This window comes from Cygnus atratus, chromosome 1 (assembly GCF_013377495.2).
Source record: "Cygnus atratus isolate AKBS03 ecotype Queensland, Australia chromosome 1, CAtr_DNAZoo_HiC_assembly, whole genome shotgun sequence".
Lineage (NCBI taxonomy): Eukaryota > Metazoa > Chordata > Aves > Anseriformes > Anatidae > Cygnus > Cygnus atratus.
The window spans coordinates 71,341,524-71,356,857 of record NC_066362.1 but is presented as its reverse complement, the minus strand read 5'-3'; the positions used below and the strand labels follow the sequence as shown (position 1 = coordinate 71,356,857).

Here is a 15,334-nt window from a genome sequence, read left to right as displayed (position 1 = left end):
CTCATGGCTCTGAGGGATAGATAGGTCAGTGGTTCCTCAGGGGGCAGAAGGCGAGGTGCCCATCCGTGGCTGGTGGGGAAGTCTCCCGTCAGTTGTCTTGCCTGCTGGCTCCACATTGCCCAGGCCGCAGGCATGGAATGAAGCAGGCCTGCCACAGGCCACACGCTTGGGACCGAGGATGTGTGCTGCTCCTCTGCTGTGCCAAGAGACCTGAGATTGGGGAGCGAGCCTCGCTTCCTCAAGCACAAAGCGTAGTGGCTGAGTGCCGCGGCTCTGCGCTCCAATTCAGGCCCCTCGTTAGTCATTGCAAAGGCTGCAGTGCCAGAGCCCTCGCCAAGGTTTCTGGCTGGCTCTGTGCACGAGCAGAGTACCCAGTGGAGATGTGTTAATTGAAGTGCTCTTAAATTTCACTTATAGTAAACCAAGTCAGAAGCCTGGTTTGGTTTCTGTTTTTTTTTGTTTTGTTTTGTTTTGTTTTTTTAAAGCTATACCAGATAAAATGCTCAACAGTTGACTAACTGTTTAGTGTCTTCGGTTTTATTTGGCTATTGTGCATATTTTCTAGTGCTACGAGCAAAAGGTTTTGACAGATGTCCCCGTGTACCCATTACTTTGACTGGTCTTATTCTGACACTGTATGCATCCATAGCATGCTGTGTTTTTCTGACTTCCTTGTGTCTTTGTGTAGTCAGAGGATGCTGAGAGTTAGTCCCGTGCCTGGTCTGGTCTCGTAATGCATGCCAGGCGCTGCCCCAGGCTGTAAACGCCTGTCTTTCTCAGGTCATCCTCTCGGATGGGGTGAGCTGAGCTAACAGCCAAGAGGAGGAAGATCATTCCTGTAGCTGCATGTTTGGTGCTGCTTCTGAGGCTCATGGCCTCCTTGTGAGCCAGGCTGGTGGGGAACCAAAGGCAGCAAGCTGGTAGCTCTTGGGCAGGTGAGCAGCGTCCTTCGGTGGCAACCACAACGGGTACAAGGAAGGACCCTGCTCTGCCTGGCAAGGAGGGCTGGCAGAAGAACAAGATCCATCCCATTTTCAGTGGCAGAGAGTCCTAAGATCAGCTCAGGATTTAGCTCCATGACCATACTTGTTTCAGACAGGGACAGTGCTCTTTTCCCAACTGCTGGAAGGTGTCCCAGCTACAAGGCGTATAGAGGCTGCTAACTCTTTTGATAGCTCTTACCTTGAGGGAGGCGCGAAGAAAGAGTGCAACTCCACTTACAAAGTATAAATTGAAAGATATCTATTGAGAAGTGCTATGGTGAGGAAGTGAAGTTTTGCTATGCAATGACTGATACTTTCCATGATAGATTTAGGAAGCAGATTTTGTGCTGTGTGTGAGCACATCAGCAGACTGTGTATTAAAAGTAATAATAATTAAACAAAAAAATGTGTGGGGTGGTATGTTTTCACAGCTGCACTGTTTGAGGCTAGGGTTAAGTGAAGGGAGAAATGAATTGTATATTCTGGGTATATCTAACTGCAGAGGGAGTGACGTAGGCGCTTGGCAGAGCTGGAATGTGGAAGTTGTCGGTGCTGGCTCCGAGATGCGTCTCCCCGGGTTTATGGCCATACTGGGATTCAAGTCATTGTCTCGGAGCGTGGGGAGCCAGGGTTCAAGGAGCTCCCAGGCTTGCTAACCGCGTGCTGTTACGTGCTGCGTGCGTAACTGATGGAAGCGGCACTCCTTGATTACCATTACCTACAGGTTACTTGTGCGATCCTGTCCTTACAAGTGTCGTTGTTGACACTCAACGCTTTCTTAAGTAGCAGCTTATTTTAATAGTAAGGCGATGCTGTTTTGTAATGTTTTGCTAGGGAGTTCATTTACCGAGGTGTAAACTGTCTACTGCAGAGGTGGTACAATTTTCATGATTTTTTTTTTCTGTTGGGATTTTAAAACACTTCATGCTAGGGATTCTTTATTGTGCTTTGTCTTTCTTCAAGGCACTTTGCCACTTGACAGTACTTGTCAGTAGATGATAAACATGCAAGTAATACAGAGCACAGCAGGCCACTTATTTCAGTGTAACTGCTGAATGTTTTAGGTGCCCTAATAAGTCACACAAAGCTGAGTGGTTAGTTTTTTAAACACCCTGTCAAAAGTAAATATTGCCTGTTGTCTTCTCCTTCCCTCCCCAATTCAACCTCTGAGTAATTTCAGTGTCTTCATTTTAGCTGTTATAATTTCATGCCAGTTCCAGCTCCATGATTCCTTCTGGCCTTGGAAAATACCCTTATGTTGCAATACAATGCTGGGAACAGTGCTACTTGTTTATATACTAATACTGCTGGGAAAAATGGCATCCATAGTATCCCTTGAGTTACTTCTAAAATCAATTCTGGTGGATGAGGGAGAAAAATAAAAACAGACTGAGAAAGAAAAGCATTTGAATGTGGTTAACGTGAATTGGGAAGACAGGAACCTGAATATTTAAATACAGGTGGGAGAGAGAATAGAGAGGAAACAATGGTTCAGATTTCGGCAGCAGGTGTGCACATAAAAAATGTCAGATGGTATGATCATTTAATAGGAAACAGCTCTGCCTGAATAATTTTGTTCCATTTGGGCAGTGGAGTTGCCAGGCTAAGAAGTTTGATCTGCTGAGGACAGCTGGGTTCCCAAAGTGATGCTTGCTCACTTTGTACTCACCAGGACGAATGCAGTGGGTAGAACCTCACCTTCTCTTACTCAGTTGGCCTTACTAGCAGATAACCACTTATCCTAATAAACAAAAGAATCCAGTTAAGTTAGTTTCAAAAAAAAGTGAGGAGTAATTACTTATTCTCTGTAAAGTGCGTGCTGTATGAGCTATGTATGTGTGGGCTGTATCATTTAAGAAGTTTCATCAGTCCCAGCTAGACTCTGCTGCTCCCAAGTAATGCAGCCATCTGGAATGTATGCTGGTAAAACCTTCAGAGAACATCTTTATATGTCAAGTCAGTCTTCTTAAAAATACGGGGCTTACACAATAAAAGCTTCCAGATCATGTTACCACGGCACGTAGGAAAAAATGGGCTATCTAGTTTAAGAAGTAAGTATCAGCCAAAATAGAACCGGTACGTTGTGGATGCCCCATCTGGGCAGGTGTTCGAGGCCAGGTTGGTTGGGGCGTTGGCCAACCTGATCTAGTGGGTGGCATCCCTGCCTGTGGGCAGTTAAACACAGAAACGAAGATTCTGACCAGGACGAGAGGGGCCCTGCCTCCAGCCAGGGGGAGGAAAGGGACAATTGAGTTTAAAGGACTGTTGTGGTTTAACCTGGCCGGCAGCTAAACACCACACAGCCGTTCGCTCACCCTCCCCCATGAGTTAGATGATCTTTAAGGTCCCTTCCAACCTGAGCCATTCTATGAAATGGCAGCCCACATTGCCAACAAAATGGTTGAGTGATTAATTGGGTCACATGTGAGAAAAGAAGATAAAGTGAAAAATGCCAACTCGGCAGCATTTACAAATCACTCTTCTTTGGTATGTTTTTCTGAATGCGCATAATAGACAGAAATTACTGTTCCTAATACCTGTGGCCAGAAACTGTCAACAGTATATTTTGGATAGTTCTTCTTCAGTGTGTATTTCAGATAGAGCTCTTGGAAGAACGGACAAAAGTCATGACATGTCCATAACTCTTGGCCATGACATTATTTTTACTTGGCAATGTGCCCTGGCTCAAGTCCTTAAGATTTAGGGCTGCAGTTGTAGTTGAGGGTATGTTGTTTGTTGTGATAATACGCAAAAGATAGGACGTATGTTAAAAGTACTACTACATACCAAATAGAAACTGTGTGTTTCATGCGTATAAATGGTGGTTATACCACAGTCAGTGCTATGTTTTGCTTGCAGTTATAAATCATCAATGAAAACTTTTATCATCAGATCCTATTACTTATTTAAAAGGATCTCTTTCAATCTCTAAAGATTTCTCTACAACCTTTAAAACAGCTTTCTTCATCTCTGGAAAACAGAACTGGAGTCTTGGACTCACTGGCTCTGCAAGTCAATAGCCTGTTCATTAGTCTTGCTCTATGCTATGTTTTGGCAATAAATTGCAGTCGCGATAGTTTCAAATTGACATTTGAACTGAAGAAGGTGCCCAGAAGTTTGGAGAAAAGCAACAGACAGTAGTATCGGTTAATCTAATAAAATATATTATTCGTTGAAGAACCATATCTCATTTGTTGACATGTTGTAATCTGATTGTATAATCCTGAAGTGGCTGGTCATTTTGCTTCAAGTAGTCTTTCCTGTAATGTGGTCTCAGGCACAAGGCACGTGAATAAGTTACCATGGAGAAAACCAGGTTGTGAACTCAGACTTGCAGCTCTTAGGCTACCGTGTAGGAATTGTCTGTGCGTGTCCTTCTGCATCTTGGTAAAAGCAGCACAGTGTACTTGGCCCCCACTGAGTTTACTTGGGGTTTGTGTGTGTACACAGCCTGGTTATTGTGGAATAGCAAACGTGCCCCAGCTTCACGTGGGTGCCCTTGTGCTTACAGGTGACTTCAGACGTCTCCTTTCCTCTACAGACCACTCAACACTGTGTTCTTTTATTTTTATTTTTATTTTTCTTGTTAGTATGTGTGGATAAAAATCCATACAGTTTTACCTAAAATAAAATAAAGGTTAGCCTCAAGGAACTATCTTATTACTGACAGTAGAATCAGTTATATGACTTTTAGTTTGCTGTTTTTTGTTGTTTATTTGTTCATATTTATTTAAGAGAAATTGAGTGTATTTGCTCCTGCTTACCCTCTTCTCTTCCATCTACACTCCAGAAAACTTTGTGTCTGCTAGCAAATGTCAACCAAATTTTGCAGTGGAGAGAGTTACGAAAGCTAGTTACGGTCCTGTTATTTTAAGGAAGACAGGGGGACAGGTGAAGTTGAGACTCTTCAAAGGTTTTGCATGCAGAAAAAATTGAAGTAGCAGCTTGCTGTTGCTCAGACAGAGAGGTCTCCCTCTGTCCTTTGCTTTTCTCTCTCTTGCCTCACCAGATACTAGCTGTAGTTTTTGATCTCCTGGTAAGCTGAATCCTTCTGCGACCCTAGAGAAAGGAAAAAAACAAGCCACTGGGTTAGTCCTCTGCTGTTTTAGCAAAGTGAATCGTTTTCTGTGCAGTAACTGCACATCACTGCTTGCTTGTGGTGAGCGTGAGGCATGTGAGGTAAGGAAGAAGGGAGCTGGACCTTCCCTTTAGCGGAGGGTGTACGTGGGGGTCAGGAGAGAAGAATACATTAATTTGGCTCTGGTTGTATCATGAACCTTTATTAGATGTCTGAGAATCTGTGTGGGAGAGACTGCACAAATGTGTTTGATACTGACAGTTCCACAGGAAAACTGGCTCTGTTGCTTCCTGCGCTGCTGGAATTTGTTATTTGAGAGTGAGAGAAGGGGAGGGATGTTCTGGTGGTGAAGTCATCAGGCTGGGGGACAGCAGCTTCCATGTGGTCTCAGATAAATCACTTAATCTCTCGGTGCCTCAATTCCTCATCTTGTAAAATGACGTTAGTCTTCTGCCGTTTGTATGTGTATAGTGTTTGGGATAAGGAGGTCAGTTGTAGCCTGCCGATATCATGTGCTTACATAATCAAATGATGGTGGGTCTTAGGTCTGTCTTGATGTGTTTGCAGAAAAAAATAAATTTAAAAAGTTGCTCCAGAGTAAGTGAGTACAGTTTACTGCATGACACAGAACCACTGTCTCTCACTTTCCTGTGAATTATCCCATCTCTTCCCAATCTTTTGCTTATAATTATCCTTTTGGGTCTGTGGCAGGAAGTGGACCATACAATATTGCAAATGCTTAGTCAAAAACACTCTCTTACATATTACTTCTGTGATCCAGAAGCTTTAAAAAAATAAAAATAAAAAATCTGTATCTTGGCTGCTTACACTTGACATAGTGCAGCCGTGTGCTTTTCTTCAGAGTACATTGTGTACCTTTTTCCCTACCTGAAGCTTCAAAACAAGGGTATCAGTAGGCATGCTACCGATTTTCTGGTAACCGATAGCAACTTTTCCAAGGCTTATCATGTGGCAATCTCATACTTACAAAGAGTCATATCTAAATAACTGCAGACAGAAATTTTAGTGCACACAGACTGTACCTCTCCCCTTTTGGGCATACAGGTTTCTAACAGGCCAAGTGAGGAAGCATTTCTGATTTGTTTGTGGTTTTCCTCTTTTCAAACAGGAATTTTAATATAGAAATCTTTTGCATCACTGAAACATTTGTGTTTTGCAGCAGTCTTCAAATTCCCAGTCACGATCAGGCTTCATCGCACTAACTGCTTTCCAGATCATACAAAGTATGGAGTGAAAGTCATTGCTTTAGACATGTTGCAAGCTTAAGTGGTGCAAAAAATTATAAGTGCCTTAGTAATTACGTATAACCATCCCTATTTGAAAGGAGAAAGTTTTAATGGTGTACAGAAATTTTTGTCAGATCTAAGCCTTAATAAAAATGAGGCTCAAAAGTAAAGCAGAAATATCATAAACAGATAATCTTTTAGTGCATTTAATAACAGTAATAACAAAAAACCCTTAATCACAATTTCTCCTAATGTAAGATCTGTGCCTCTAATAGGTAGAAAACCGTAAGAGATTGGTTTTTTTGTTCTTTAAAACTACACTTTTAAAGAAACCTAAATGTCTTTGATCTTCCTAATTTTATTTTATTTTTTAAAGGTAAATGATGGAGGAATAAAAGTGGTGGTGATTTTTATATCTTAATGAGTATTATCTTACAAGCAATAGCTGTGGTGTTAGGAAACTGAGGCACAATATTCATACTGAGAGAGTATTTGGACTCTTTGGTCAGAAAAGTTGCCTGTTAAATTATGTGACAAGACAAGAGCCTTTAGCCCATCTGTCACCCATGCAGAAGTAACAGATCACATGATATGAGCTCCAAAATAGAGGAAAAATTGCTGTTACAGCCAACATTCCTTGCCACAATACAAACATGTTCTTTGCTCACATAATAGCTATTCAGTTTGCCTACAGTCATTGTGTTTCCCTATTAAAGTTCAAAGGAATTGAAAATACACAGGCAACAAAGCCAGGTTTTGTCTTTGAGTAAATACATATTTTATTACAAGGTGTTTTATCAGTGTGATTTTAGAAAATAAACTGATCTGTAAAAAAGATTGTGTGGTCATCTACATTTGAGGTTAAAGTTTTCTCTGTGACTAGCTGTGATTTTGTTTATATTTTTGGAAGTTCCCTTTCGCCATGCTTGACCTCTACTAATTCTATGGTGTATGCCCTTTTCTTAAGGTCAGCCTGGCTTTCCATATCTGAGTGTATAAATTTTGATGTATCCTAACAGAAGTATCAGGAAAAAAAAAAGGCTTTGCTGAAAATGTAGTCTTTTGTTAGTCTTCAAGAACGAGAGGAGGAAGTACACAATTGCAATTCAAAGCATTTGGTCAATAAGAGCCATATAAATCTGATTACTTTGTATGTTTGGATGTATTTCAGTGCCTTTTATTCTGCTGCACACACATGTGCAATTATTTCTTTTCCGTATGTCATATTAAAGTCCTCTTGCATGGGGAAATGAGCTCTCTATCTCAGCTAATAGCAAGTTGCTGCCTCCAAACTTGTGCAAGCAGTAATGGTCAAGAAAGAATGCTCAGTCTTCAGGGATCTCATCTGTTTCTTGTGTGGATATTTATTTTTTTTTTTGGTACTCTAGGATACCTGAAGGTGCTCACAGAACAGCCTCCCCATGCAAATAGCAATGAGGAAGGCAACTGTATGATGTTGTAATAGTTAAACTGTGGCTACTGAGGGCAGACTTCATTTATGAGACTAGCCAGACTGGGTAGCTTTATCCAAGAGCATTACAAGCACTTGATGAGGGAAGTTGTTGGTCTGATCATTTTTAAATAATCTTTGAACACTGGAAAATTCACGCAGACCTGAAAAACACCACTTTTTAAGCTAAAACTAATGCTGTCTTTTAAAGAGGGTGTGTTAAATGACCCAGTGCTATTTTATTGGTAGTAACCAGAGCCTACTCAAATTCAGCAAGGAATGGAAGAGCTGAGAAAGTTTTACCGTCTTGGGTTAAATTTATGGAGAGGAGTTTCATTAAGAAAAGAGGGTGGTAAGGAGGAGGAATTAGAAACAGCTGAAAAGAAGTAAGTTGCAGGCAGCAAAGGTGATTTTGAAAGGGGAGGGAGGGATTGCCTTGTTGAAGGAGTATGAAAAGAGATGTAGGCAAAAAGATATTTCAAAAAAAATTAAAGGCAAAAGGAAACCTTTGATAGGTGAGCAGAAGTTCACAAACTGTAGCAGTTTAAATAAGAAATCATTAAAATACCAGAAGAGAAATTCCTTAAGAACAGCTAATAACATATGCTTATGAAAGCTTCTTAGATTCTTCAGAAGCTTGCTGAAGAGTCTCTGGGATTGTCAGAGAAGAATTTGAGAAAAGCAAAATCAATTAGTTGAATCAGCATTCATTACAAAAGTACATCATTCTTTACAAGTCTGAATGAGAAGTATTCACAGCAGAGGTTTTACAAAAAATGGTAATGTACACAGGAATCAGTCTTCAGAAAGACGTACCAGAACTGGGAGCGCTTCTATAAAGTTGACAAGCTATTGCTAATCACAGTGTGTAATCTGTTGCTTCATTTAACCTTGCTCAGAGGAGAAAAGGTGATGACATGCAATACGCTGCAATGCAAGCCCTTAAAAAGGGTGTTGCTGAATAGTCAGTCCAGCAAAGGGGTAGCAATTACAGAAGCAACTGGATTTTTAGACTTGTAAACACCGTGCATTGGAGAAGAATGGACTTGGCTTTGAAAGAGGGAAGTCAGGCCTCAGGGTGCAGGGTTCTTGGAGGGTGTTAGAGAAATAATCAGAGAAATTAAGTCTTCTGTGGGAGAGGAGACTTAACTGTGGGTTCTTAAGCAGGGAAACATGATGGAAAAAAGTACACCCCACTCTAGATTGCTGCTGTTGCACAGAAATTTAAGTGTCAGGGCTTCACAGACCACAGTATTTTTTTCTCTGAAATTTGTAATAACTTGGAGGTAGGAAGATTGTGCTAGGGGACGAAGCAGAGACGAAGACATTCTTTTCTAAATGTCCACTGTTGTCAAATGTTGGGAGCACTGTTCTGGTCAAGGTAAACTTCTGGTCTTATTAAACAAGTGGTTACCACAGAAGTCCTCTCTTCTGTTCCACAGAAGGGTTGATTACTTGAATGACTATAACCCTTCTGGCCTCTAAATAGGTAACAAGACCACAGTGTCCTGTGCTTTGTTGCCTGTAACAAATAAATTAACAACATTGGACCTTTTATTTTCTTTCTGTGATGTCTGCCGTTACTGCTTGAAAAGGTACTACATAAGTCAAAAAGAAGTAATAATATGTTTCAAGTTGGAAAGCACTCCAGTTGTTCTTAGGATTGTCCCTAAAAGCAGAAAAACATGACTATGGTTGGTAACTGGGCTCTGTATGCATACTGTGTCAGTATACGGTGTAAAGCATTTTCTCAGAAACTTTTCTAGTCATAAAAATGCTTTTAAAACTAACAGCTTTCTTCTGCTCAGTAGGATGTAATTTGTTGGAAGTGTACATTGACCTGGAACCAACAAGGAGATGACTAAGTAGGAGGAAAATGGTTTTAACATGCCTCTGCTTTGCCAAGGAATATGGAAACAATAACAGATTTGTCAAGTCCATGGGTCAGCCAGCCTTGTAATGATATATGATATTTTTCTGTGCACAACATACTTGGTGTGCTTTTCTTTTTCTCCCTAAAGCACCATTTAGGAGCTGAAATGTAAATCTTTGTTTGTCCCATTGCTTATTATCACCTTCATGGGTACGCTGTTTATTCATTGGATGTATCCAGAGCAAGCAGCGGATCCTGACTTCTCTTCATCATGGCAGGCACGTAATGTGGTCTGTCGTCTTATTTGTTTTACAGTGTAATTTGATAGCTAAGAATGTGCATGTTTGGCAGTTGCCAAAGCATTTTTGGTCCGTACACTACAGCTCAGCAGTAGTCCGTCTCCCATGTCCCCGTTTTTGTTTTTCCCAAGCCGTGACATCCTCCACACCACCTTCGCTTATCACTCAGGGGAAGTTGCGTCTCTCGTATGCCAAGCGTTCTCTTCTCTATGGTTCAGTCAGTATAAAAGCCATGCCGGGTGTGCTTCTCTCTTTGGAAGAGAACCAACAGCTTGGGAAACGACTATTCAATTTAATAAGACTTGAAGACTTTAGATTCTGTTTTCTTCCCCTGTAAGAGCAGAAATGTGCTCTTGGAGGGGGCAGGGGAAGAAAAGTAATAATCACACTGATGAAATCACAGGAACACCCTTTCCTCGGTGAAGTAGTGGCAACTCAGCACTTAGTTACTCTGCTGCTGAGCAGGTTCAAGCGCTGGCTGTGTCTGGAGTGAGCCTGAACCATGCAGAGACCTCTGTCTCTCTCCACCTTTTGGCACTTGAAAGACTGACCTAATAAATGTTTTGTTGCAACAGATATGATCTCATATCCTTTTGAAAACCACTTGTCAACTACTCCTGCTTCCATCCCTTAGGATGGGCCTGTTTGGTGAAGAGTTCAAAGTGTGGGACAAAGCTTTGAGAAGGAAGTAGTGATTTTCAAGAAGCGAGTTATTTAATAATACCTGGAAGTTCGCAGCGCTGGCTATCTGCTTTAGAAACGAAACCTCCTCGATGCTGAATTACTGAAGGCTTTTAGCTGGTCTCCTCAGTTTTCTGTTGTGTACGAACAAAGGATACAAGCAACACCCTTTTTAACCTCCTGCCCTTTTTCCGTGTGTTGCTCTTGGTTTGGGTTTTTTCCTGTGGATCTTAAGTTTTTCAAGGGTGTAGGGAAGCATGCTGCTATCTCTTGAGGGCAGAGCTTGTGGAGCAGATATTGCATGAAAGCCTTTGGGGCTTGCTGCCTGCTGTCTGCTCCTAGGGAGAGGAGGTAGGGAAGAGATCTGGACTCCATGGGGCAGAGGGTCCTTCCCAGCCCTGCATCTCAGTTCCTACCTCCCAGGGCTCCCCTGGTAAAATCTCTCTGGAATCTGCGTGTTTACAGTCTTCCACGAAGTGTCAAGATGACTTACTGCTGCCATCTGCTCTTTTGGAGCAAAGCTACCGACTTGCTAAGAAATAAAATGCAATGAATTAATAAAATTTTAATATTTACACTGTGGGCAGTAAGTAGTCACTGTGAACAACAAAAAATAGTGGATCGATTTCTGATGAGGGGAATTTCTGCCAGATAGAAGACTGCATGGCTTTTTTCATGCTTCTGTTTACTTCAATCTTTCTTCTTCTACAAGTTGAAATTCAGAGCTAAGTTCTTCGCTGGCATGGGCAGCATGAGCCATAGATCTTGAGAGAAGCTAATTGCTTTGGCTTCTCCCTACTGTATCAACCAAAATAATGCCATCCTTTATCTTTAAATAATGTATGCTGTTTGGTTTTTATTACGACTTCAAACATTTATACTGGGTTATATTTGAACTTCTGCCTTCTTATGAAGATAGTCCAGCTGAACAGTTAATGTCTCCGTTCACTTGAGTTCACGTTTTTCTGGATAGTGAATCAGAGGCTCCTTATAGTTTATTAATTTGCTTTTAGTGTTTTTCAACCTGTACAATGTTGTAAGTACATAATATAAGTTTGAGTAACATAGTCCTTTATAGCTCATTTTACAGTCCTTGCCCTGTTCCGCTTCAAAACTCTTATAATTCTTAGGTTAGCCAAAATACACACTTCATTTTAATTAAATCTATTAAATAGAGCCTAATTCTCTTCCTCCTCTTGAAGCTGGTGAGAGATTAGCAATAAAAGAAAATTAGTTGGTTGATAGCATCATGTATTTTGATCAGTGCAGGAACAGGGTAACAGCCTCAGGTGTACGGTGAACTCTTCATTCCTGTGTGAACATTCAACATATTAAAAGTTGACAACATTATTTGAACATTTATCCTGACAAGATAAATTTACAGAAGATGAGAATTAACAAACTGAAGGAACGCTAAAACATGTAAATGTAATGTATACATTAAAAAAAAAAGTTGCATTTCCTTCAATGTGTTTGCTCTCATTAAAGTTTTGCACTTCAGCTGAAAGTTTTCTTGAAAGATTTGCAATTGATATTGCTGGACCTAAGATTTTGTTTGAGGTAATTCTTTCTAGAACGTAAAAAAGGATTTGGCTAATACAGATTTTTGAGACCAAATGGTTAACTGTCTATCTCCTCTTCTGACCTGTTGATACAGGCAGTGCAATTGTAGTGGACGACAAGTCAGCAAAACAAAATTATCTTTTTTTTTTTTTTTTTTCCCACTGAAGATGAGGAAAGGATGGGTTTTATGTAAAGGGTAATTGAGAGCATCCTGAGAGAATAAAACGTTGAGTGTTGATGCAAAGTTAACCTGCTTCATCATATCTGATGAGGTTGCTCTCCTAGTTTTGTTCTCATTTCTGTCTGGAAATGTTTTTGAAGAGGTTTAACTTTCTCAAATTCATAAGATGCTTCTGACTTAGTCTTGGTTTCTGTCTTGTTTGTGAGTGTTTTGGCAAGAACTTGATGTCACAATTTGTTTGTAGCTTGCAATAGTCATGGGGGTCATCCAAAATACTTGCTATTTCCCAGTGAGGTACATTCTTAGAAGAACTTTTCCAATCCAAATAACTTGCATTTATTACTTCTTTTAATTGCTTAGTATGATACTTGCTTACATTTGCTGTTTTAATGTCTTTTCCTGTCAGTAAACGGAGAGCCCCAGAGGGCACATGCATGCAGTTGCTGAATTCAGTTTACATAGCTTGACGGATGTTTTGGAAAAAGCAGATTGCGTGTGTGTGCTGTTTGTCACAGATGGTGTCCCAACTAGAAAGAAGTTGTGCTAATGCTGGAGGAAAATGAAAAGAAAATAAATAAAGGAAATAACAAAAAAGGATGGCCTTAGAATTTAGCATCACTTTTTCCAGAAGCTGTGGAGAAAACTGACAGTATGGCACACATGTGCTTGAGCTCAGCAAGGGTTCTCAAGTTGCACTATGCAAGCAACAAAAAATGGGCAGGAGAAATTTCTCTGGACGGTTTTGCCTTTTTCTCCTCTGGATATTAACAGTGGCCCAGTATTAAGTCTCATACTTTTTTGGTGAGCTTTTTGTGAAACCTAGCGTCATGTGAGTAGGTAAAGATCTTAATATATATATATAAATATATATATATATATAAATATATGCATGTATGGGCTAGTCTTTGGGATCGTAAAGAAAAATCTTACAACATGAAAGGGTTCTGAAGCTTCGAAAAAGGCAAGGTAGGCAAAACACTGACATTTCATCCCAGTTTTTAATTTAACTTAGGTGGGTCATTTTTCACTCAGCTTTGTTTTGGGGGACCAGTGAATTTTTAATGATTTTTTAGAAATCTGTTTTTGACAGTGAGATTCTAGTGAAAATAGTTCAAGTAGCACACCCTTAGGGGATTGCAGAACTCCACTCCTTCCCCTTCTGGTGTACATAAATGAGGAGGGGGCTCATTTGTCAGAGTTCAGAATTGCTTGTGACGGAGGTGAAGCAGGACTTGCTTTATGGAGCCTATCACTGGAAACCAAGCTGTTGTGCATTATGGTACTATGTTTAGACTCTGCCTTTAAGCTCTGTCAAGGAGGGGTAAGCTGTATGGCAAACTATTCTTTGCCCTGCTATGAATCCTAAACGACCATAAATCTACCCGTGCCCTTCCCACTTTTAGCCTTCACTGCACCATTATGTTGTTAAAGTCCATTCAGTAGTCTTCAAGCCTGAATTAGCTTTTTATTCATCCATTTAAAGCTTTTCTTCTGGACATGTTGTGCTGCCTCTCTGCTTGCAATTGAACTGGTTATATGAACAGCCAGATTAACTCCGTTTCTTCCCTTGCCTTCCAGGACTCCTCAGTGGGCAGACCTCTCCGACCAACACCAAACTGGAAAAGCTGGACCCCCACCAAGTGCTACAGCTGTGTCTCCGGTACCAAGACCATCTTCACCAGTGTGCAGAAGCGGTTGCCTTTGATCAGAATGCGCTTGTGAAGCGGATCAAGGAGGTACAGCCCACAGAATGCCCACTTCTAGTGGGAAGGGCTTGGGGGCCTTGGAGTGACCCTCTTGAGCTATGAATGCAAGTGCTTGCACGGTCTTGGGTTGCTTTATGCAGTCTGCTTTAAAGTAAACCCAATAGAGAAACTGTGTGTGTCTCTCTGTGTGTGTGTGTGTGTGTGCATTTCAAACAAAATTCCCTGGCTTTCACTGTGGTTACTTTTAGGTGATGCATTTACTGGTTGTGCTCTAGGATTCTTGGCTGTAAACAGAGTATGTTTCTCTAGTATTACAAGTACTGCAAGTAATTGTTAAAGGAGTAAAAGATGACTGGAGTTTTTGAAGTTATCATTCCTTATTCAGATCTGTATGCTTAAAGTTTTAATAGGCATCATGTTTAAGCTCTAAGGAAAGAAATGGCTATCATAACATGGAGAAGGTAGCAGAGGTAGAAGGTAGTAGCTCTTTCTTTCTTCAATGGATTTGTAGAGCCGTGCTTTTGTTTTCAAAGTCAGCCTCTTCTCTGATCTGTATGGCTGTTAAAAAAGGTCTTTGTATGTTACTGTTCTTATCACTGAAGAGTCATTTGAAAATCACTGATCTGCTTAAATATTCAATGATACTGGTGGGGAGGAAACTAATTCCTAGGGTAAGCATCCTGAAATTGCATTGCCTGTCTGCTTTTGTGTAACTACCGATGTTGGAAGCAGTAGGATGGCTGACAGTTTTTTAAAGTCAAGATAGACTGGCATGAGAGGAGATGCTGTTTGAGAGTGGCTTCTCACATGTCCACAGATATGTGGAAGAACTGTTAGGTGCTGTATATATCAAAAGTGTTAGAGACCAAATACCTTTCAATGTCAAAAGAAAAATTTTTGAACAGGTGGTTAATTTTTATTCATGCACTGTAAACAATTACCTTGATTCATTGTTGCTATATTGGCTTAGAGTTAAGAAATCCCACATGACAAACTGGATAATAAATTTGATGTATGGGCTGTTTTGAGAAGCTGCTGTCATCGTGAAGTTGTAAGTCCAAAATAACGTGGGAGCCATTAAAAAGGCCTTTTTACTTTGGTGTATCGAGGTCTGAGGCCAGCTATTACACAAGATGTAAAGATATTTGCAGATGTTGGTGACTCAGATCACACAATCTCAGAAATTGAATTTAATTGCCAACCTAATGACAGTGTACTGCATTAATCCAAGTAGATTGTAATTCTTTTGGCTGTTAAAGTGTGAGAGTGAGTA

At 40.7% G+C, this 15,334-nt stretch overlaps 1 protein-coding gene across 1 annotated transcript in view; it reads left to right on the top strand.

Annotated features, from left to right (window-relative positions):
• Positions 1-15,334, top strand: part of BORCS5 (BLOC-1 related complex subunit 5) — a 76,056-nt gene that overhangs the window by 40,885 nt on the left and 19,837 nt on the right. Inside the window, exon 3 of the mRNA XM_035551076.1 lies at positions 13,934-14,091. Within this exon, the coding sequence (XP_035406969.1) occupies positions 13,934-14,091 (158 nt within the window). The remainder of the gene's footprint in view (positions 1-13,933; positions 14,092-15,334) is intronic.